This window comes from Spermophilus citellus (genome assembly GCF_964194105.1).
Source record: "Spermophilus citellus genome assembly, chromosome: 15".
Taxonomy (NCBI): Eukaryota; Metazoa; Chordata; class Mammalia; order Rodentia; family Sciuridae; genus Spermophilus; species Spermophilus citellus.
Window position 1 is genome coordinate 56,874,256 of NC_138195.1, and position 22,219 is coordinate 56,896,474.

Sequence of the window (22,219 nt, forward strand, 5' to 3'; positions counted from 1 at the left end):
TCCTGCCTTACCTGCTTCAGGTAAGGTATCAATCAGCCAGGTATCAATCAGTCAGGGTCCCAAAGCAGTGCCTTGCTTTGCCTCAATATCCTGCAGGTCTGGGGAGCTCCCCCTACCTGGGCAGTTCACACTTGAGTTGGCCAGCTATATGCCAGTCTACCTCAAGATGGGGTTTGAAATTGCCTGCAAACTATTTGCCTTTCCTCGGCCAGCTTGAAGAGTGAGTTAGCTGCTCCTCTGTGGTCACCAGACTGTGCTCTAGGGATGAGAGTGAGTCTGCTGCCCACAACACACAACACATGTGATGAGACCCTCATTCCTGGGATCCCAGAAAGGAGGCCCTGATAACCCTTCACCACCTGTTCCCCATCTTTTGGTCTCACCTTCAAAGCCTTTAGGAATGTGGTTCCTGGGACCTATTTAGATTGCTAAGTCAATGCCTCCCCAAACCTCTCCATCTCTTTCTGCTCTCACTTCTCCTCCAGATATCCCTTTAGACCAAGTCTGGGCTTTTCCCCTGCCCACTGTTTAGTCTTCAAGAATGCTCAAGAAGTCCTGAATTCCCTGAAACTCACAGAAGAAGTTCATGAAAAAGGAAAACTGGGGTGGAGCCCTAGCCCTACCAGGTCTTGGGGACCCAGGGAAGCCCCAATTTTCCAACAGCCTTTTCAGGGCAACCAGGGGAAAGACACTCCTTTCCCTCCATAATGCCCTGTCTCTGCACTTCGAGGCTCCTGAGCGCCAGGCTTAAGCAAAGGGGGCGTGGTGGAGGGAGGACAGTCCTGTCAGCCCTCCTTCAGGCACCTAGGAGCAGGTCCCTCAGGTCCTACTAATTGGTCTCATAAGGCGGCGGGCAGGAGTGCTCTAGCTGCACAGATCCGAGCCCTGTCATCCGCTTAGCGCCCTCGCACCACCCGGCACTCCCGCCCCGCGCCCCCTCCCGCCGCTACCGCCGCAGCCGCAGCCACCCCCATTGTCGTCTCCGCTCTCCTCGCGGATCCAGGGCATGCTTGATGCTCCTGCTCCCGGCCTCGGCGGCGGTGAAGCTCACTACCCACCCGCGGAGACATGAGGCGCAGGCCGCGGGCCGTCCTGGCGCTGGGGCTGCTGCCCTTCTGCCTGGGTGAGTGGCTGCTGGGCCCCTCCGGCCGCCGTGGGTGACAGGGAGAATGGGGGACAGCGCGACTTGGGTGGACTCAGGGACATCGTCCACTTCCAGAGTGAGACTCGGGCTGCGGGACGGGGGCGGGAGAAGTCCTTCCAGCTGTCTGGCCCGGCCAGATCTTGGGCGCTCCTGGGGCGCTTCTCCAGAGGAGTGGACCCAGAGCCCCGCGGTGTGGGGCTAGACCCTTGCTGCTCTCCCTTCCTCGGACGCAGGGTGGGAGATTGACTAACTACTTCGATGGCTTGGAGGCGCAAGGGAAGGTATCCTGCCTCGCAGTATGACCTTGTCGGGGCACTGCCCCTCTCTGAGAAAGAGTTTTCAGTCCTCCCTTTGATGGGATTGGGCGCCACCTCGCTCCTAAACGCCCGGATAACGTGGTGTCTTGGAGACGCTGGAGCGCAGTGGGAGCCCATTGGAGTTGCAGGGGTAGGGGTGCACTGTCCGGCGCGCCCAGCGGGGACCCTCGGTGCGCAGAAGTAGGAGAGACAGAGCGCTCTTCTTCGCACTAGTGGGGGTCTGGCCAATGACCACGCTGGTGCGAAGCTCTCCCGGGGTGTCTGGGGGATCTTTCCTTTCTTCTTTCTAGTCCAGGCCAACTTTGCCCCCCATTTCTTTGACAACGGAGTGGGCAGCACCAATGGAAACATGGCCCTATTCAGCCTCCCAGAGGACACCCCTGTGGGTAAGTAGCCCTAGCTTCAGCCCACCCCCACCCCCACCCCAGGTCTCCCAGAGAGTATGTTGCATTCCCCTGGATGCAGAGACGCAACCGTGACTCCTCTGAGCCTACAGGGTGCCTAGCTCAAGGCTGCGCATGCCCCTGGGGGATTCCTTGTTTGTCCTCCAAGTTCCCCAGGGCAATGTCTGGAAAAGAGGTCACCGCTGCCATGGCGACCTAAGCCGGGACAGTCCATGAGACAGGGGGGCGGGGGGGGGGGGAGGCTGAAGACAGGGTAGGCCCCTGGGGGCAGTCAGTGGTCTGCAACTTGGCGATAAGGCACTGCTCCTTAGGGGCTTTGTGACCTTGAACATATATATTTACTTCCCTGAGCTTCAGCTCTCTAGACTTTAAAAGAGTCACCAAGTTCCAATCAGCTGAAATATAAAGAGATAGAGAGGAGTAAGAAGAAAGGGTCTCAGCCCCTCTTCCTTACTCTATCAGCGTTGGTATTCCTAAAGAAAAGGAGGAGCAAGTTAAGCAGCACCTACCTTCAGAAATCCCTGAAGTCTTCCAGGTGACTTCCTGCCTTCAGTACTGCTCCCTTGTCTCCTTGCTTCCCCCACCCCAGGGATAACCCTCCCCCTCCTCCCAAGTCTTGGCTCCAGAGAGAGAAGTCATTTTAGACAGAGGGAAATAGTCACTAGAGTCAACTAGGCACAGCAGACCTGAACCTCCTCCATAATCTGTCTTACAGATTACAGTCAGCAAAGTGGCTGATAATAAGATCTGACAGTTGTGAAGAATAAAGATAAAAAGTGGGAAGAAGCCAGGAGGGGTGAGGCCAGTCAGGAGCTTCCAGTTCAGGGCAGCACCTTAGGTGCTGAATTGAACATTCATTCTATAAACATTTGCATCCTTGGTTCTGAGCAACTGCCACTTTCAGGATAAATTGGGTCCCAGGTTCTAGGTTTCCCTCACTGTGCTCTTTCCAGGTACCCATGTGTACACACTGAATGGGACAGACCCAGAGGGAGACCGGGTCTCCTATCACATCAGCTTTGACCCCAGCACCAGAAGCGTCTTTTCTGTTGACCCCAATTTTGGAAACATCACTCTGGTTGAAGAGCTGGACAGAGAGGTATGGGGATGTGTGGGAAGCCCTTTAGGGCTGCTGCCTGCTAGAGCATGCCAGTATGTGTCAGATCCTCTCTGCAGAGCAGGGGACCAAAGGGGTTGAGGGTGGTGATGCTGAGGCTGCCCAAGAACAGCAGCTCTGCCTCTGGGCTGCTTTCCATTACAGAGGAGACTTTGATCTCAAGGAGGGTGGGGGGGGGGTGTCCTTTCAAAAGCAACTGCCAGCCCTGCTAATCTTTTGAGCAATTAAAAAGACATATTTGGCTGGGTGTGGTGGCACACACCTGTAATCCCAGCACCTCAGGAGGCTGAGGCAGGAGGGTTTCAATTTCAAAGCCACCCTCAGCAACTTTTCAAAATAAAAAATAAAAAGCCCTGGGGATGTGGCTCAATGGTTAAGCACCCCTGAGTTTAATCCCTGATACCAAAAAAAAAGAAAGAAAGAAAGGAAGGAAGGAAGGAAGGAAGGAAGGAAGGAAGGAAGGAAGGAAGAAAAAAGAAAAGAAAGAAAAAGAAAGGTGAAATGTTTGCACTTTGAGGTTTCTGAAAGAAATTTCCTGCATTGGTCTTTCCTGCAGTGGTCTTTGAAGCCAGTCCTTAGACAGATCCTATAAGCCATAGGGAAGCTCAGCAGATCAGGACTGGAAAGAGTGGTTGAGAGAATGTCTGAGTTTGGAAAACCTCCTTCCTTCTGCATACATCTGAAACTACCAATGACAGGGCAGGGGATTCTTTTCTCTTTAAAGACCCGACACCAGGCAAGGTGCAGTAATCCCAGTAATTCAGAACAGAAGCATTATAAATTCAAAGCCAGCTTTTTTTTTTTTTTTTAAGGGCTGTAGATGTAGCTCAGTGATAGAGTGCCCCTTGGTTCAATCCCCAGGACCATAAATAAATAAATAAATAACCCCACAGCAGGCTGGTCAGCCTAGTTGGCCACATAACTAGACCTCAGCTGTGGGGCTGCTGCCAGTTCTGCTTCAATGACAGAATCCACTAGCCTCAGGCAGGATAGAGAAAGGGAAAAAAGGACTCAGTGACTACTGTGGAAACAGCACTCCTGGCACCCACAGGGATCTGGTGACCTTATAGAGGTTCACACAATGTCCTGGGAGCTCTTGAGACAACATGGGCATAGACCACTGCAGATCTCTGGGATATGGAGAGGTGCAGAGAGATAAGGGAGAGGTAAAGGAAAAGAAAAGAAAGGATGTCCTCTTCTTCCAGCTGAGTTGGCCTCTCCTCCCACTCGAGCAGGAGAGCATTTCCTGTTGGGGCCCCATCAGTTGCTCTGGGTCTATGAGAACCCCTGATACATAAATCCCCCAAATCTCAAGCCTGGCAAGAGGCAGCTTTCAGCCACACCGGGTGCACTGCCACCACCAGGCCCTGCTCCAGGGCTTCCTCAACATGCCCAGGCCTCCTCTGATGGTCCAAGAAAAGCTCCGCTAGCCCCAGCATCCCCAAGGCATGTCAGAGTCCCAGACACTCACTCAGTTCCTGTGCTTCACAGAGGGAGGATGAGATTGAAGTCATCATCAGCATTTCTGACGGCCTAAACCTGGTGAGTGCGCTCCTGAGCTGCCCTAGCAACATGTAGCGTTTGGGCCTGAGAAGGGCATGGTTCCTCCCCTAGCCCACTTGAGGGTTCCTGTAAATCCAATCCAGGGTCCAACAAGACCTGCCCAAACTGCCCAGAGCAGAGAGCTGAAGTGAGGTGTGAAAGAAAGAAGCAAGGTGGAGAGAACTGAGAGCAAGTTCTCTCCACTGACCTTCTATGGGTCTAATCCACATTCCATAGCAACTCCTCAACCCTGCGCCCCTATCTGCTCCACTTGCTGGAGCTGAACTAAACACTGACCACCCAGGAGTTCTTCTCATCTGCCTCACACCCACTGGCTCCCCCAGCCACCCCAATCCACACCCAAAGTGCCAACAGAGACATAGCTGTGAAATGTAGATCTGAACACCCCTCCCCCAACCTTTGCTTTGTAACTCTAAAAGCAAGTGCCAACAGCTGGCTCCCACCACCCTCAGGATGAAATCCAAGCTTCACTCAGACATGCGGGACCTCCCGTCAGGCACCATCTGCCTTGCTCAGCTTCTCTCTCTCATCCATGACTTAGCATCTCCTCTATTCTCTGAATTCACTATCTCAGTCCTCTTTGCCCTTGCACATATGGCCCCTTCTTCCCAGCCCACCACCCAATTCTACCTCTTTCCTCTGGCCAATCTGCTACAGGGATTAATATTCACTCCTCTGAGAAACCTCCCTACTATCCACCACCACAGCCCCAGCTAGCTGCGGCTTCCCAGGGCCTCTAGATGCAGTACACACAGTCCGAAGGGATGCATTTACACAGGCCATGGTGCACCTGGTGCACCATGCAGGGGAGAATATGCTGGTCTTTACCGCATATCCAAGCCACCATGGCCACTGCAAAATAATATGCCTCAGATTGTCTGCTGTCTCCAGAATGGAACACGGTGCTTGGCATTAATAAGATTTGTTGCATGAATAAATAAAAGAAGAAAGGAAGGGAGAGAAGGAGAGAGAAAGAAGAGATGGGTAGGAACATATACCTGGGGGTATTAGAGGCCACCATCCTTTTAGCCCCCAGAAAGTCTCACTGCCCTGACTCCTGATCACTCTGCCCTTTCTCAGGTGGCAGAAAAAGTCGTGATCCTAGTGACAGATGCCAATGACGAGGCACCCAGGTTCATCCAAGAGCCTTATGTCGTCCTGGTTCCTGAGGTAAGAGGAGCCACTGGACGGGGAAGACACCCCTCCTCAGGCCCACAGCCTGCCCACTGGAGCTGCTGTATGCTCTGGCCCAGGGAACCAGGGCCAGGAGTGCAGAGCACCTGTCCTTCCCTTCACTTGCTGCCCTCTAGAGAGCCCACGCCTCTGTGTCCTCCCCTACCTCTGCCTCCCTGCCCTCCCACATTAGGTTTTATTCCAAAAGAATGTCTAATTATCATTATAATTAATGCATGTTAATTGTAGAAATGTGTAACTTATAGAAAAGTAGGAGGGAATAGTTTTGAAAATCACGCTCAACCCCTCCAGCCTGAGAACTTGTTACATTTTGGTGTATATTCTTTTAATTTTTGTGTGATGATAGGGTTTTTTTTTCATTTTTTGTTGGACATAATTGTGAATATAGTAAACAAATGCTATCAATATCTTATTTTGCACTTTATTTATGCCCTAGAAATTTTCCTCATTAATTGAAAAGTTATCATTTTGAAAGCTTCCACCAAGTGAACAATCCATCTTCATTAACTCGTTTCTTTATGCTTGGATATTAAAAATTTATATTTTTGATATTATAAGAAATATCAACCTCTGAGCATACAGGATTTCTTTTCTTTAATTAAGATTATTTCCTTAAAGGGCTGTGGGTATATCTCAGTGTTAGAGTGCTTGCCTAGCATGCTCAAGGCCCTTGGTTCCATTCCCAGCCACAGAAAGAGAGAAGGCAGGAAGGAAGGGAGAGAGGAAGGAGGGAGGAGGAGAGAAAAGTTATTTTCTTAAGATAGAACCCCAAGATTTGAAGTTACTGGGTCAAAAGCCCTACAACATACAGAAGAGTTTGTCTCCCTGACCCTTGTCAACACCAAAAATTCTCAAAGTTTAAAATCAAAGTCAGCAAGAGAAATCAATTTCATTCTTGTTCTAAAGTCTGTGTGTGGGGTCCCTGGTGATCCTAAGTATGTCCATGTTTGTAAACCGTGTCCTCATTTGCAGATTGCAGTTTCATATTTAAACCCCTCATCTACTTGGGATCTTGGTCCTTTCTTCTGCTTTCTCATTGGGCACCCCAGTCCCTTGCCATGTCTTTCTCTCTCCCATTCCTCCCCATCTTTCCTGCATTCAGTTCAACATGTCTCCTCTATCTCTGTCCTTCCCCCATTGGGTGCTTGCATACTTCATTGCCACCTCTTCAGCCCCTCAGTCCCCTGATCTCACCACTTCCCTATGCCTCTGGCCCCTGACCCTTCCCTATGGCTGTGGCTCCTCAGGACACACCTGCTGGAAGCAGCATCTTCAAGGTTCATGCAGTGGACAAGGACGCTGGCTCTGGAGGGAGTGTCACCTACTTCCTGCAGGTAAGGTGGGATGCATAGGATGCACCCAGGGTTCTGGGGTAGAGGGGACACTTGGACATCCTCCCTTCAATCATCAGGAACCTTAGACCAGTGCCCTCTACTGTTCCCAAAGAGCATACACAAGTCTGGGACAGACAGGTCGGGACCTGAGAGGGAGAGCAGGCTTCTTCCTGACTTCCCCATCGTAACTGCCTCTGAGTTGGCCTGTTCCAACTCACTCCTATGGAGATCCTGTGACCCTCAGCCCTCGACTCCCCCAGAATCTTCCCCAGGATAAGCCTCAGACACTCTGTACTCACACAGGGTAGGAGAAGCCTATCTGGGACTACAATGGTCCATAGAAAAAAGGGCAGAGGGAACAACTCTCAGAATAAGAGCTACTATGCCCTGACCCCCACCCTTGTCCATCGGTGCTGCCCTGACAAAGGCAGGGACCCCTCCCCTGTAACCCCCACCCCTATCTGTTCTCCTAAAAGTCAACTACCTCTCTGACATGGCTGCTGTTTCCATGCCATTTCCTCTTCTCTGCATCTGGTCACCCACCGTGACAATTTTCATTGTACAGCTTGGTACAGGTTCTGAAGAAACACACCTTCAACTCCACAGGTATTGGAGAGATCCCCCACTTACCACTATGTACTTTCAACACGTTACCTGAATTTTCTAGCTCAGTTCCCTCACATGTAAAATGGGAAAGATAAAAACATATCTTCACTGAACAACTGTGAGGATTAAATGTGCACAAAACTCCAATCACGGCACCTGGCACTTAATACCTAACCCTGTGGCCTCCTGAGCACCCCCACCAGAGGTTAGTGCTCCTGCTGGCCTCCTCCAGACTGCTCATCATCCCTTGTTGCTCCCAGCAGGAGCTGCCCTGGACAGGCACAGCCCTTACACGTGGTTTCAAGGTCCCCAAGGCTCCCTCCTTCACCATGACACGGAAGCTCCAATGCCCTCTCAGTCAGAGTACCATCCGCACGTTTCTACCTGCTGGTACCTTCAGGCCAAAGGCTGAACCCCATGTTTTCCAGCTGAGCAGAGAGAAAAGCTAAGGCCCTGCTTGGAGAGAACATTCTGGTTTTGACGAAAATTGTGGGAGAGAAAGTCCTAAGCACAGTCTATGAGGGTATCCTGGGGGCCAAGAGGGCTGGGCGCCCTCAAGTTGGAACCTCAGCCCCCAAACCAGAGTTCCTTTGACAAGGGCCTATGAGAACCCTTCAGAGTGAACATTCCTGGGAAGCCTGGGGTTCTTCCTCAGGTCCAGTGCCTCCCTGATTCTTACAGAACCTGCACTCCACCACATTTGCCCTGGATCGCCACAGCGGAGTGCTGCGCCTGCAGGCCAGAGCCACTCTGGACTATGAGAAGTCCCAGACTCATCTTGTCACTGTGATTGCCAAGGTAACAGAGAGTGAGAAACAGAGGAGCATCTAGTCTGTCCTGAACTGTCCTGGAACACAGTGAGGTTGTGCAGCAGGAGGGCAGTTTGCAGAGCAGGAGGCATAACGGGAATTAAGGAGGGAGGAGAGGCAGCTACTTCAAATCTTTTGTCAGGACTTATTCTCTGGGGAGCCTGGTGCCTATGGCATGGAGAGGCCATATGCCCTTCCAGGGGAGAGGATATGACCCTTCAAGACTGATGGCCAGGATCAGCTAGGTAGGACCAAGTGATCCCCTCACACCCTTCACAACCTGGCCTCTGGGACCTTCCATCTGTCTGGCCAGGCTTGCTCACCCCACTCCTCCTCTTCATGTGAGCAGTTACTCTCTCTGAGCCTCTGTTTCCTCACCTGCCTGCCCCAGAAGTTAGTAACTAAGTTCTTCACATTTCTGAAGTGCATGGTGTGGGAGCCAGGAATCAGTAGGGCTCAACCAAGCCTCTTCCCCCTGAGAGCAAAAGCTATCCCTCTAGGCCTAGAAGTTTCTTTTGCAGGAAGCCCTTTACAGGTCACATATTGGCTAGAGGTCATCCCACTACAGCCTCCATCAGGAATTCCAAGTAGGGCCCACCTACTGGTTCCTCTGTGGGGGCTCAACTCACTGCACACTTCTGTTAGGCTTGCTCAGGATAAGGAAACAACCCCCATGTGCCCCTATGGCACCCAACTCAGGCTGGACCTGTCATCGCTACTCAGGTGTTCCAGGCTTGGTTTTGGGCTGGGAATGAGAATTTAGCCCTGACCTCCTCCTCCTCTGGCACTTGCTCACATAAGGTCCTGGAAAAAGAACCACTCCTGTATCCAGAGGACCCTAGTACACACCAGATCCTGGTTGAAAACCTTTATGCATCATCTCATTTAATCTCCCCAACATCCTTGTGAAAGGAGAAGTAACTGCATTGACACAGGAGCAAACAGAAGCTCAGAGAGGGCAGATGGTCCCGCAGCCAGTAGATGGCAGGTGCCAGACTCCTATAGAGTCTATCCCACTCCTGAGCCCATCTTGTCTTTATTCTCCTTCTGTGGTCCTGGTTTTTCCCCAGGATGGCGGGGGCAAGCTTCGAGGGGCCGACATCGTGTTTTCAGCCACCACCACTGTCACAGTCAATGTGGAGGACGTTCAGGACATGCCTCCTGTCTTCGTGGGCACACCCTACTATGGCTACGTGTATGAAGACACCCTGCCGGTGAGTGGCTATGCCCCTCAGCCAGTGTCTCCTCCAGATGTTTCATTCCCTGTCCCCTTGTGATTTCTTGGGGCCCCATGCTGAGGATGGCTGGACTCACCCTGCTCCCTGGGAACACCCCCTTCATACAGAGGCTGGCTCTGGACTAGGCTCAGCCCATGAACCAGGAGGAAGAAGCCCATGCCAGTGTGGAGCATGCTTCTGGGCACTGAGGCTATGCCAGGCAGTCCTACATTGATGCAAGTTTACGCCAGCCTGGCTGCAAATGTTAGCCCCCAGAAAGATCAGAGAGAGAGGATGGCGAGTGGCCAACAGTCTTGTTTGAGGTGGGTCCTTTCTTATACCTTTGAAGGATGAGGTTTCCTTTGTGCCTCCACAGCCCCAAGCATATAGCCTAGGGACCCTCCAACCAGCATTTCTTCCATCATCTGCTGTGTGAATCACGGTGACCCTTGTGAGGCATCCAACCCAGGTCCAGCTGGAAGGCCAATCTCTACCTCCTTCGCACATAGTCAAATCTCTGCCCCTGGTGCTTCGGCTATTGTTCTTGTGTTCTGGTCTGTGGGTGAATCCCCAGTGGTCAGTTTCTCCAGGCTGGCTTGTGAGACTCAGCCTCCCTGCCACACCAGGAACCTTACTATCCTTTGAGTACCCCAACCCATCTTACTACATCATTTGATGCCCCTCCTCCTCAGTTCAGCTCCGGCACTGCCGCACATTTGGTGTAAGATGTGGGCATCTCCCCTCTGCTCCCACAGCATGCACGGCACACCCCACCTTGAGCTCATCCATTCTTGGAGTACATCCATGTATTTAAGTGCCTCCCAGCTGTACTATGGGCTCCATGCAGGCAGAGCAGTCCAGAGCCAGACCTCCTTAGCCACAGTGGATGCAACAACTCTGTGCAATTATTTTGCCTTCTCAACTTTCACTTTCCCCTTTCCCTGATTGTTCCCAACTCCATGAAACAAAGAAACTGAGAACATAGAGCTGGAGACAAGCACAGAGAACGGGAGGGAGAAATACTGGCTGCCCTTAGTGCAGGCTGCAAGATGGGTTGGGAGAGCCCCAGACCCACATGCTGAAGAGCTAAGGGCAGAGAGAGGTGTTGAGGGTCAAGGCTTGGGGTTGGCTATGGAGGGAAGGCAGCAGCTGAACCCAGTTCAGATGTAGCCCTGAGTAGCCAGGCAAGAGGGTAGGTCCCAAGTAAGGTACTTAGAAAGGGGCAAGGTCAAACTGGACTTTTTCCTCTCAGTAACCCATCTCTAGGGGCCATAGGATAAAGTAAAAAGTGTGAGATGTTGCATTTAAGGTGATCTTGGGATCCACCTCTCTCATCTCTCCCTCATGCACCTCTAGAGTAGAGTGAGGGCAAAAGATGGAGGGGGCAGCAGGGTGAGGCCAGAGAGTGGGGGACAGCAGAGTGAGGCTGAGTGTGGCCTAGGGGACTGGAGTCAGTCTGGAGGCCTGAGGGTCTCTGGGCAGCCCATGCTATAACCTTGTGGGCCAGGAAGAAGGGAGGCTCAGGCTGTCCCTCCATCCCTGGGAGGTCAGTGAGTGCTGGAAGTCCCCTGCAGAGTAGGGCAGCTTCACAGTTCAGGGCTACCCAGAGGCCTGGTTCTTTTCCTGTGTGGGGGTGGCACTTCCCTTCTGTGATGGGGCAGTTTCTGGGGAGGGGGAACCCCCAGTATCACCATTAGCCTCAAGCAACTTCTTCTGTTCCCCAGGGCTCAGAGGTGCTGACAGTGGTGGCCATGGATGGAGATCGGGGCAAACCCAACCACATTGTCTACAGCCTCGTGAACGGTAAGTCTAGTCTAGCTTTGGAGCTACAGCTCTGACTCTTTTGGTGACCACAGAAAACTTCCTCTACCTCTCTGGGTTCTGGTTCCCTACCTATTGAGGTCTGAGGGTCTCTAGGCAGCCCATGCTATAACCTTGTGGGCCAGGACAAAATGTGATAGAGAAGGCCATCTGGGCCCTTCAGGAGGTAACAAATGTGCTGCAGTCTAGCAACAGCAGGAACAGTAGTGGGGTCCTGAGAGCCACACAGTCCCCACTGATTCTCATTCCCTTCACCCTGAACACACCTTTGTGAATGGCGATAAGTGGCAACTTTTCTTTTGTGTATGTGTGGGGGGAGGTGCTGGAGTTCGGAACCCAGGGGCACTTTACCATTGAGTCACATCCCCAGACCTTTTCATTTTTAATTTAATCATATTTTGTTTTTGTTTTGTTCTGTTCTGTTTTTTGAGACAGGTTCTCACTACGTTGCTTAGAGTCTCGCTAAATTGCTGAGGTTGGCTTCAAACTTGTAATCCTCCTGCCTCAGGGTCACTGGGATTATAGGCATGTGCCACTGTACCTGGAGAGTGGCAACATTTCTTATACTCTTGGAATTTCTGTACTTTTTTTCTCATTCTTTTAAATATTTGACTAGAGCATATAGTTGAATTGAATAAATAAGCACAGTGATGATATGGTATGACCCTAGTACTAGCCCTACATATGGATGAGGAAACGGAGGCTCAGAGCAGCTAAACTGGCACCCAAGTCCCTACCTCTGGATTTAAACCCAGGTCTTTTAACTCTGCAGTGTGCTCTTTCCACACCTGGGCAGCAGCTGAACAGGCTGCAGTGTTCCTGAGGTGGTCTCTGCAGCCCACAGGAGGCCAGGTCATCACACCTGGAGTCAGATTCCAGATGTGCACATGTCTTTACACTCTCACCCAGAGACTACCACCTCCCACACCCTGTCCTAGGACACATCTGATACACACTTGCCTTCCAGCACCTCACACATGCATGAACATTTCCACCATCCCAGACAGGCTCCTTCCCCCAGGCGCACAGACATTGGGCACCTTCCTGCCTTTTCCCAGTCACAGGGCACGGCCCAGCCTCTGTTCTTGCTTCTCCCTCTGCGGCTCCCCACCATCTCCTTGTTCTTTCCTCTTTCTCTCTCTCCACACCCTCAGTTTCTTCCCCTCTTTCCTTCTCTCTCCTCTTCCTTACCTCCCTCTGTCTTTATCTCCTTTTTGTTCCCTTGCTCTGTCTCACACACACACACACACACACACACACACACACACACACACACGCTCACTCTCGCTCTCTCTCTCTCTCTCTCTCTCTCTCTCTCTCTCTCTCACACACACACATACACACACAGTATCATGCATAGGAGAAGGGATACAGTATGGAACCTGAGAGCCAGACAGAAGTGAGTTCAAGCCCAGGTCTGCACTTGCTGTGTAAGCTTAGATAAGTTAACTTGGCCCCTATGAGACTCAGTTTCCTCATTGGCAAGACACAGATGAAAACAGTTTTGCAGTCTACAAGGAAACCTCCAATTAGCTAATGCTTGAGAAGCGAGTGGCATGACTCTCCTACACCCCCCTGTGGCCCTGTGCTGAACTGCAAGGGACTTCTCTGACAGGTAGTGACGGAGACTTTGAAATTAATGAGACATCTGGAGCCATTTCGGTCATGCAGAGCCCTGCCCAGCTCCGGAAGGAAGTGTATGAGCTGCATGTACAGGTAACCCCCTCTAGCTTTGCCAGTCCTGCCCACTCTCCAGCCCTGGAGGGCTACCAAGGCAATGAGATCCAGGCCCTCCTTGATCCCTGGGACTCAGTCTGGGGAGGGAGCTAGATGTTTGCTACCTTGGGCACCTATACCAGGTTTTAGCTCGTGTGTGTTTAGCTCGCGCGCGCGCGCGCACACACACGCATGCACACACAACAGGAATTATGAAAAAATAGGAAGAAATAAGACTGAAGCAGCAATGCCTCCAGCACCAGTAAGACCCAGCAGGTGGAGACTGATGGAGGAAACCATGGTGGGTGAGGGTAAGTGAAAATATTACAAGCCACAAAATCCCTGGAAGCCCAGGCTGGGGACAATAACACATGATATGGTAAGGAATCAACAAGGAGTCAATTGAGACTGGAGCAGAGTTCACAGGAAGCATGCAGAAGAAGGAAAGTAGGAATCCCAGGTTGGGAACCAGAGCATCAGGGGCCTGAATGTGAGGTATGGGTTTTCTCTAAAGCAGGGCATGTGACTTGTGCAGCCACACAGAAACTGTGTTTAGGAGGGTGCCACACTAAACTTAATTCTCTGCTGTTTACTATCTTCAAAGTTCCAATAACCTATGATGTTTTATTGGATCTTCCCAAGAACATGAAGAGCCACTGAAAGGTTTTGATAGTCTCGTGTTGGAAAGCTCATTGTGGCTACTTGGTAACCAGTTGGGTTCCAAAATTTGGAGTGTGGGATCCTCTCTTAGGATGGGAATTCAGAGTGTGTGTCTGTGTATGAAAGGAGTAAACCCAGGACTCTGGATCCTGGCTCCAGTGCTAGCCAAGCATTTAAGAACTCAATTAGGATCTGAAGAGAACTGAACAGGACACAGAAACACCATTCAAGGTGTCAGCAGAAGAGGACCTGTAGAGGTAAAGGGAGGTGAGAAGGCAGAAAGGGACAAATTGCAAAATACAAAGTGGTCAGATGAAACCTGGATGCTACTACCATCAGGAGCATGGGAGAGGCTACAAGTTAATTAGGAAGGAAATGAGTCTGGGTGCCTGGACCTGGCATGCAGGTTTGGAACTCAGAGAAGAGAGTGTCCATATCCACTGTGAAAGGCACAGGAAGGAATGGGAGCACCCAGAATGGCTGTGGGAAGAGAGGAGCAGTTGGCTAAGTCCACATCCCAGGAGCATCAAGGGAGGCACAGGTGAAGGAAACCCAGGAGGCATCAGAGAGGTTGAGGAGAACTTGCCAAGAGCAGAATCACATTTTCCAAGGGAATGGAGCCCTTGGGAAGGTGCAAAGGTGATAGCGTGGAGTGCAGCACGGAAGGCAGTGTGAAGTATCTAAATGTGGGACAGGTGAGAAACGAGTGGGAGTAGGAAATGGAAACAGCAGGCACAGGCATCTGAGAAGGGAGAGGGTTAGGAGAGCAGCCAGGCTGTGAAGGAGTCATTTTAGGAGAGTGTCCTTGTAGAACCAGAGCATCCTGATAGAAAAGGGAAAGGAGGCCCTGGAATATATTTGCTCAGATATTTGCCACATTATTAATGAGATACTATGGACCCTCAGCCCTGGTTTTTCAGCCTTTATTAGTTATCCAATGCTTCATGACAAATTACCCCAAACCCAGAGGCATAAAACAACATACATCCATACTCTCAGTTGGTGTAGGTCAGGGGTCCAGGTTCTGTTTGACTAGGTCCTGGGTTACAAGGTCACTTTCATGGCTATAGTCAGATTGTCAACCAAGACTGGGGTCTCATCTGGAGGCTGGAATGTAGAAGGATTGTCTTCCTAGCTCACATGGTTATTGACACTACTTAGTTCCTTGATGACTCTTAGCTAGGGGTCACCCATTGTCTCATGGGCCTCTCTCCAACATAGTTGCCTCCTTCATCAAAGCCATCAAGGGAGATTCTGCTAGTAAGAGAAGTTACAATCTCATGTAATCTAACCATGAAGTGATAGCCCATCATCTTTGTCGTATGCTGTCAGTCAGAAACAAATTGCTAGGTCAGACTACACTTAAAGAAAAGGGATTATACAGGACCATTGGGGCCAACAAGAGTCCATCTGCTACAAAGCCATAGCCACCTCTCCCCACCCCAGGTGACAGAGATCAGCTCTGCAGGAAGCCCAGCTGCCCAGGCCATCGTCCCTGTCACCATCAGGATTGTGGACCTCAACAACCATCCACCAACATTCTATGGAGAGAGTGGGCCTCAGAACAAGTTTGAGCTGTCCATGTATGAACATCCGCCCCAGGGGGAGATCCTGCGGGGCCTCAAGATCACCGTCAATGACTCTGACCAGGTGCGTGGTCTTGCTCTCAAAACTAACTGGCTCTGTGTCAACTGTCACTGTCTATGTAGCAGGGGCCAGGCAGATCACAAAGTGAATGAAACCAAAGGTTATAATCAAGAGGGAGCAGAGGGACAATGCCAATCAAAGATTATCTTCTCAGCATAAAGGAATTCAGAATCAATTAAAAATGAAAAGCCACAGAGATAAAGAAAATTATGTCATTTGCAAGAAAATGGATGGAACTGTAGAACATCATGTTAAGTGAAATAATCCAGGCTCAGAATATCAAGTGTCAAATGTTTTCTCTTATATGTAGATGCTAGAGAGAAAAGGGGCGGGAGGAGAGAGATCTCATAAAAATAGAAGGGAGATCTGTAGAAGAAAGGATGTGGATCAGGGAGGGAGGAGGAAAGGGCAAGGAGAGGGCAAAGGAGAGGACACTAAGGAATGAATTTGATCAAATTATGTTGAGATAAAACAAAAAAATATGCTGTGTACATGTACAACTATGCCATAGTGAATCCCATTATTATATATAGTTATAATGTACCAATAATTATTTTTTAAAAAAGCAAAAGCCAGTCAAACAAAACTCCCTGCATCTGACCCTCCAAACAGGTGTTTGCAAATATGTCCTTCCACCCCCCCCCCATGCCCAGCACAGAAACTGGGTCTTATGTGTTTGTATCTTGCTTAATCCTTATAACCTGCTAAATCTTTCTGATCCTTGATCAATGCACCTTTAGAAAGAAAGATGACTCACCTTTCAGGGATAAGGGCATTTCCCTTAGCACCTGAATATGATATGTTTCTGTTCTCATTTATCTTCCCTGTTTCCTCTTTCCACGCTCCATTGCCCAGGGAGCCAATGCCAAATTCAACCTGCGGCTGGTGGGACCCAGAGGCCTCTTCCGAGTGGTCCCACAGACGGTCCTAAATGAAGCCCAAGTCACCATTATTGTGGAGAATTCAGAAGCCATTGACTTTGAAAACTCTCAGGTGTTAACCTTTAAGGTAGGTGATGTTTTGCACTGTCTTGAATGGGGAGTGTAATGGGGCGCTCACCCCATTATTGATTTATCCCTGAGGGGACTCCTATCACCCCTGTCCTTTCTGGTCCTAGTCTTTTTCTCTCTGGCCCTCTGCTCCTCCTGCTGACATGGGGAGAAGGTGCTAGGTCTGGTTGGGGAGAAGAGTGGCGTACAGACAGCCTCCTACAGACTGTTCAAGGCCTCAGCTTTACTGAGCTCCCAGCTCCTAAACCACAACTAGGCCCAGGAATGCAAGGGGTAGAGAGTCAGAGAAAACTACCACTAAGATTTGGCCTGTTAGTAGAAAGAGAGAAACCGTTTGATATTCAAGATGTTTTCTCATGTGTCTTTGACATCTGTCATTTATTCTGATAACCTGAATATATAATGGAATATGTAATGGAATAAAAGACTTCTAGAAATTACCATATCCATACCATATTAGCTGAAGAGGGAAAAATACTTTTTTAATGTCACTTAAAATTAAGTAAAATTATAAATGTATACAAATAATCAATATTACATATTAACTTATATGTTAGTAAAAATCAACAATAAATACTACATTGATATTATTTAAGTCATCATTACACTTATACACACATACACACCTATAGCCCAACATCATGTTTAAAAATGAAATACTAAAAGAATTCTATGAACTCTGGAACAAAACATGAATGCCTGCCATCACCACTATTATAAATAATAGCATGATTTTTGGAATAACATTGTTCCTGAATAAAGAAAAGCAATAAGAGTCATAAATATTAGAAAGAAGAAGCAAAAATTCATATTATTTGTAAGGGATATAATTGTTTCTTTAGAAAATTTAAGAGAAATGATTTAAAAACCATTAGAAAAATAGCAAAATTGCTGACATGTGCGATTACAAGTTGATACCCCCAATCAAATAGAGAGAGAATATATAAAGGAATAAAAGACTTCTAGAAATTACCATAACAAGAAACGTGTAGTATTTAAATGATGAAAAACGCAAAAATTTCATAAAGGGATATAAAGAAGGCAAGATATGTAAAGATGTACCTTGTTTTAAAAATGCAAGTTCTCGGGGGCTGGGGATGTGGCTCAAGCGGTAGTGCACTCGCCTGGTATGCGGCCCGGGTTCAATCCTCAGTACCACATACAAACAAAGATGTTGTGTCCGCCAAAAACTAATAAATAAATAAATATTAAAATTCTAAAAAAAAAATGCAAGTTCTCCTTAGACTGATATAGAATTCACTATCTCCCCAACTAACTCTGACTTAGAATTTCCTTTGGAGAGGAGGTAAGAAAACTTATCCTGGTTTTTATTTGGAGAAATAAAGAATAGTCAGAAAATTTGGAACTAGAAAGGAATATATATGCAGATCAGTAGAACAAAAAACTGGCTCAAATATAAACAGGAGCTGTCTATGAGGGAGGAATGAGGAGAGATCTTACAGATGGTGGCAGGAATAACCTCTTGGAAGCGGAGAGTAAGAACAGACACAAGGCAAGGGGTGCTGGACCAGTTCTGGGGGGCAGGTGGTGGGAGGGCCCTGGGCAGGTGACTGTCCATCCAGACAAGTCCTCAGTTTTTCTTCCTCTTTCAGCTCCTGGCCATTGAAGTGAATACTCCAGAGAAGTTCAGTTCCACGGCAGATATTGTGATCCAGCTCCTGGACACCAATGATAATGTCCCCAAGTTCACTTCTCACTACTATGTTGCCAGGATCCCTGAGAATGCCCCAGGGGGCTCCAACGTGGTGGTTGTCACAGTAAGTTGGGGACTGGCCCCAGGACTTGGGGTGGGGAAAGGGGCCTTGTAAGTGAGACAAATTCAGGTTCCAGTTTAAATCACAAAGCCCACAGTCATTAGCTGTGACTTTGAGCTGCTTGCCCTCTTTAGCCTCTGTTCCTTCACTGGTCTGTGTTGCGGACATATGCACAGGTTATGGGACCATCTGGTTCCCTTCCTCATGTATAAAGGAGGAATAAATGACTTGAAGATCTGAACCTTTTGGTTCCTCCAACACTTGAGACCTCCCTGGAAGAAAACTAGAGCCCTCAGGCAGTCTCCCGCCTCCTGGTGAGTTCCTCTTCAGCTGAGCAAACTCCAGGCCCCCTTGCATTGCCATTGAAAGCAACCCTTGCTTAGGGAGCTGTCAACATGTCCTGACCTCAGGACAGGTGCCACTGGGAGTTTTCTCTCTTCCAGGCTGTGGATCCAGACACAGGACCCTGGGGCAAAGTCAAATACTCCATCTATGGGACTGGGGCCGACCTGTAAGTAGATCCAGAACCCAGACATAGCCTCAGGCAAGGGATTTATTTGGCATTGGGAGGAGGTATTTTTGCTGAAGGCAGGAAGAACCTGGAAGCCATGGGAGCCTGGGTTGCGGGACAGTGAGCCTTCCAGAGTGTGCAAGGTGGGTGGTGATGAATAGTGGGAAATAGTACAGAGCCCAAGTCAGAGATTTCTGAGGACTTAATAAGCAAGGTGCTTAGGAGAAAAGAAGGTCATGGTCACTGCTAGAGCTAAGGCAGGAGGCTTTCTGAGCTAGGCAAGCAGTACTGGGCTTGGGGAGGGAGCAGGGCATAGGAGGAGAGCTGTAATTCGGGGTTGTTAAGCTCCTCCTCTCCCATTAGACTGCAAGGATGGAACCTGAGCAGGCAGGATTTCTAGGAGAAGCTTCATAATGCCTCACTGCTGCTTCCTGGAGGCAGCTCATCTGCTTATCATTGCATGCATGGATGTGTGTGCATATGTGTGTATGTGCACATGTTTGCATGAGTGGGTGCGTGTGCCACAAGCACATATGTACACACATTCATGCATGTGCATACCTGTGCCTGTTCTTTATGTGCCTGCCAGGTTCCTGATACACCCATCCACTGGGCTTATCTATACCCAGCCCTGGGCCAGCCTGGATGCTGAAGCCACTGCTAGATACAACTTTTATGTGAAGGCTGAGGACATGGAGGGCAGGTACAGCCTGGCTGAAGTATTCATCACTTTATTGGACGTCAATGACCACTATCCCCAATTTGGAAAAAGCATCCAGGAGAAGACGATGGTCCTAGGGTCCCCAGTGAAAATTGAGGTGAGTTTTGAGGCAGCTGAGCTCCCCTAAAAGCCTGGTTCTAGCAACTGAGAGAGACACTGGAGCATAACAATTTAGTTTAAAATAAAAGGTAATGGATTCCTACTAGGGGCAATGGAGGTGTTTTACGTAACCACATCTCCACCTTATCCCAGAAAAATCCTCTGAGAAAGAAGACATTACAAATGGAAAACAGGAAGATCTAATGGGCTAAGTGTTTGTCTTCCCTGAGTTCACATAGCTGGTCTGCCTGCCTTCAGAGCAGTGCTCTGTCAAATATGCTTCACTGTCTTCCCAACGGAGAAAAAGTATGAACTCTGAAACCCAATAGAATTGACCTCGGATCCCAATTCCCCTCCTTCCATTTCTACCTTTGGGCAAGTCACTTAGTATCCAAGCTTTCAGTTTTTCATCTATAATATAGATTCACCAATACCTACTTCTTAGACTTGTTCTGGCAATGGAACCATACAGGACCTAGCATAGCCCCTCACTCACAGCAGTGCATACCTTCTATTTTTTTTCCCAGCTTAATCCATCTCAATTAAAATCAACCATTTACAAGCTAAATATTCATGCTGGTTTATCCAGCATAGAAAGGTATCTTCCCCAGGCCCGGCTCTATCCGTCCCTCTCTGTGCACAGGCCATAGATCAGGATGCAGAGGAACCCAACAACCTGGTGGACTATTCCATCACCCATGCGGAGCCAGCCAATGTGTTTGAAATTGATGCACACACAGGAGAGATCAGGCTCAAGAATTCCATCCGCTCCCTCGATGCTCTGCACAACATCACACCTGGAGGGGACTGCACATGGTCTTTACAAGTGCAGGCCAAGGACCGAGGCTCCCCATCCTTCAGCACCACAGCCTTACTCAAGATTGACATCACAGACACTGAGGTGGGTACAAAGCACAGTAAGGAAAAGGTAGCAGAAGTCTAGCCCAGGCCTCTCTGACACAGGCAGAGGGAGGGGGATCATCTCCTGGCTTCCTCCAAAAGATGCTCATTGCTATCAAAGGCTCCCTAGGCCATCAAACCAATAGCCTTGGGAATCAGACAGAAATTCCAGTTTCAATACCTATAAATAGTGTGACTTCAGGCTTTTCAGGATTCTGTTACCTTTCCCTATAAAATGGAAATAATGATGCCTCCTCACATGAGTGTTGAAAAGTAAAAGTGAAATAATTATGTGTAGTTGTCTGGCAGAGAATCGTCGCTTTAGGGATTTTTGATACATTTATGTTAGTGAATTCCTCTGTAATCACAGACAAACAATATCCTATGCTTCAAGGACAGCGTCCAGCAAAACAGATGTTTTGAATCTAAAAGAGGTTGTTGGCATCATGTTCTGCCTGAGTGATTGTCCTAGAGAATGATTTGCACTACGTTCTCTCTCCCTATGTTCTTTTTCTGTAAAGAAGCCCATAGCACTTATTAGATTCTCAAATTCTCTTAAAATACATCAGGCTTGGCCTGGGATTGTAACTCAGTGGTAGAGTTCTTGCTTAGCAAGCATAAGGCCCTGGGTTCTATCCCCAGCATGGGGCTGTTGGGGGGGGGTGCTGATTCATCCCATCAGGCTTAAGGAAGTGCATGCCCCCACTCTGTCCTCCAGGGACCAGTGGGAACAGTTCAACTCAGGCAACGGCTTTCTCTTCCAGACACTGTCCCGAAGCCCCATGGCTGCCTTCCTGATACAAACCAAGGACAATCCCATGAAGGCCGTGGGTGTACTGGCCGGTATCATGGCCATTGTTGTGGCTATAACCGTCCTCATCTCCACTGCCACTTTCTGGCGTAACAAGAAGTCCAACAAGGTCCAGCCCGTGCGACGTGTATTCCGCAAGCGTTTCAGACCTGCACCCCGCACTGCCCGCACTGAGTGGCTCAAGTTCAGGAAGGACAAGTCTGCCACCAAGTTCATGCTAAAAGAGGATCCTACCAATGAGAACTGCAATAACAGCACAGGAAGCCCATTGCCCCCCACAGCTCCAGCTCTCCCTCCACCCCACAGAATGGTGCCCAACACAGTCACCTGCTGTACGGTGCCTACAGTCTCTGGATCCCTCACCCCAGAGAGATCCCAACAGTCACCTCAGTCTGAGGCCTTGGGAAGCCCCACCCAGTTGACTCTGGTCTCTGAGCTCAAGCAAAAGTTTGAGAAGAAAAATACAAACAAGGCTTACTTCTAGAGAATACCCTGTGGCTCCTTCTTCCCTTCCTACCCAACATAGCCACCCTGCTGATCTCAATGTGCTCCCCTTCCTCTGTTTCTGAAGGTCACCCCTGTTTTGTACCCCATACACAAGTCTCTGGATAGGGCCTTGGGCAAGCAATTTCTCAGGATGCATTTAGCAAATATGTCCCTGTGCCCCCAATCCTTGACATAGCCATGATGCTCCCCATTCTTCAGAGGCCAGGAACTGACAAGGAGCTAGCTCTATGCATCTTCTATTCACAGTTGCTTGGGTCCTGCTGGAATCTCATCATAGGGCCTTGGCTCTATGTGATTAAACCAACAAGAATCTGGATCCTGAAGCCCATAGCTAAG

At 49.3% G+C, this 22,219-nt stretch overlaps 1 protein-coding gene across 1 annotated transcript; it reads left to right on the plus strand.

Moving 5' to 3' along the window:
• Positions 1 to 1,068: 1,068 nt before the first annotated feature.
• On the plus strand, positions 1,069 to 21,860 carry CDHR1 (cadherin related family member 1; the record flags this gene model as incomplete). Its single annotated transcript, XM_081268384.1, has 17 exons — positions 1,069 to 1,123; positions 1,752 to 1,847; positions 2,819 to 2,964; positions 4,474 to 4,524; positions 5,626 to 5,715; positions 6,987 to 7,073; positions 8,361 to 8,477; positions 9,559 to 9,702; positions 11,430 to 11,508; positions 13,142 to 13,242; positions 15,349 to 15,552; positions 16,405 to 16,557; positions 18,173 to 18,337; positions 18,778 to 18,845; positions 19,435 to 19,663; positions 20,309 to 20,566; positions 21,330 to 21,860. The coding sequence occupies 17 exons, from the start codon at positions 1,069 to 1,071 to the stop codon at positions 21,858 to 21,860; spliced, it is 2,574 nt and encodes an 857-aa protein (XP_081124510.1).
• Between the last annotated feature and the right edge of the window lie 359 nt (positions 21,861 to 22,219).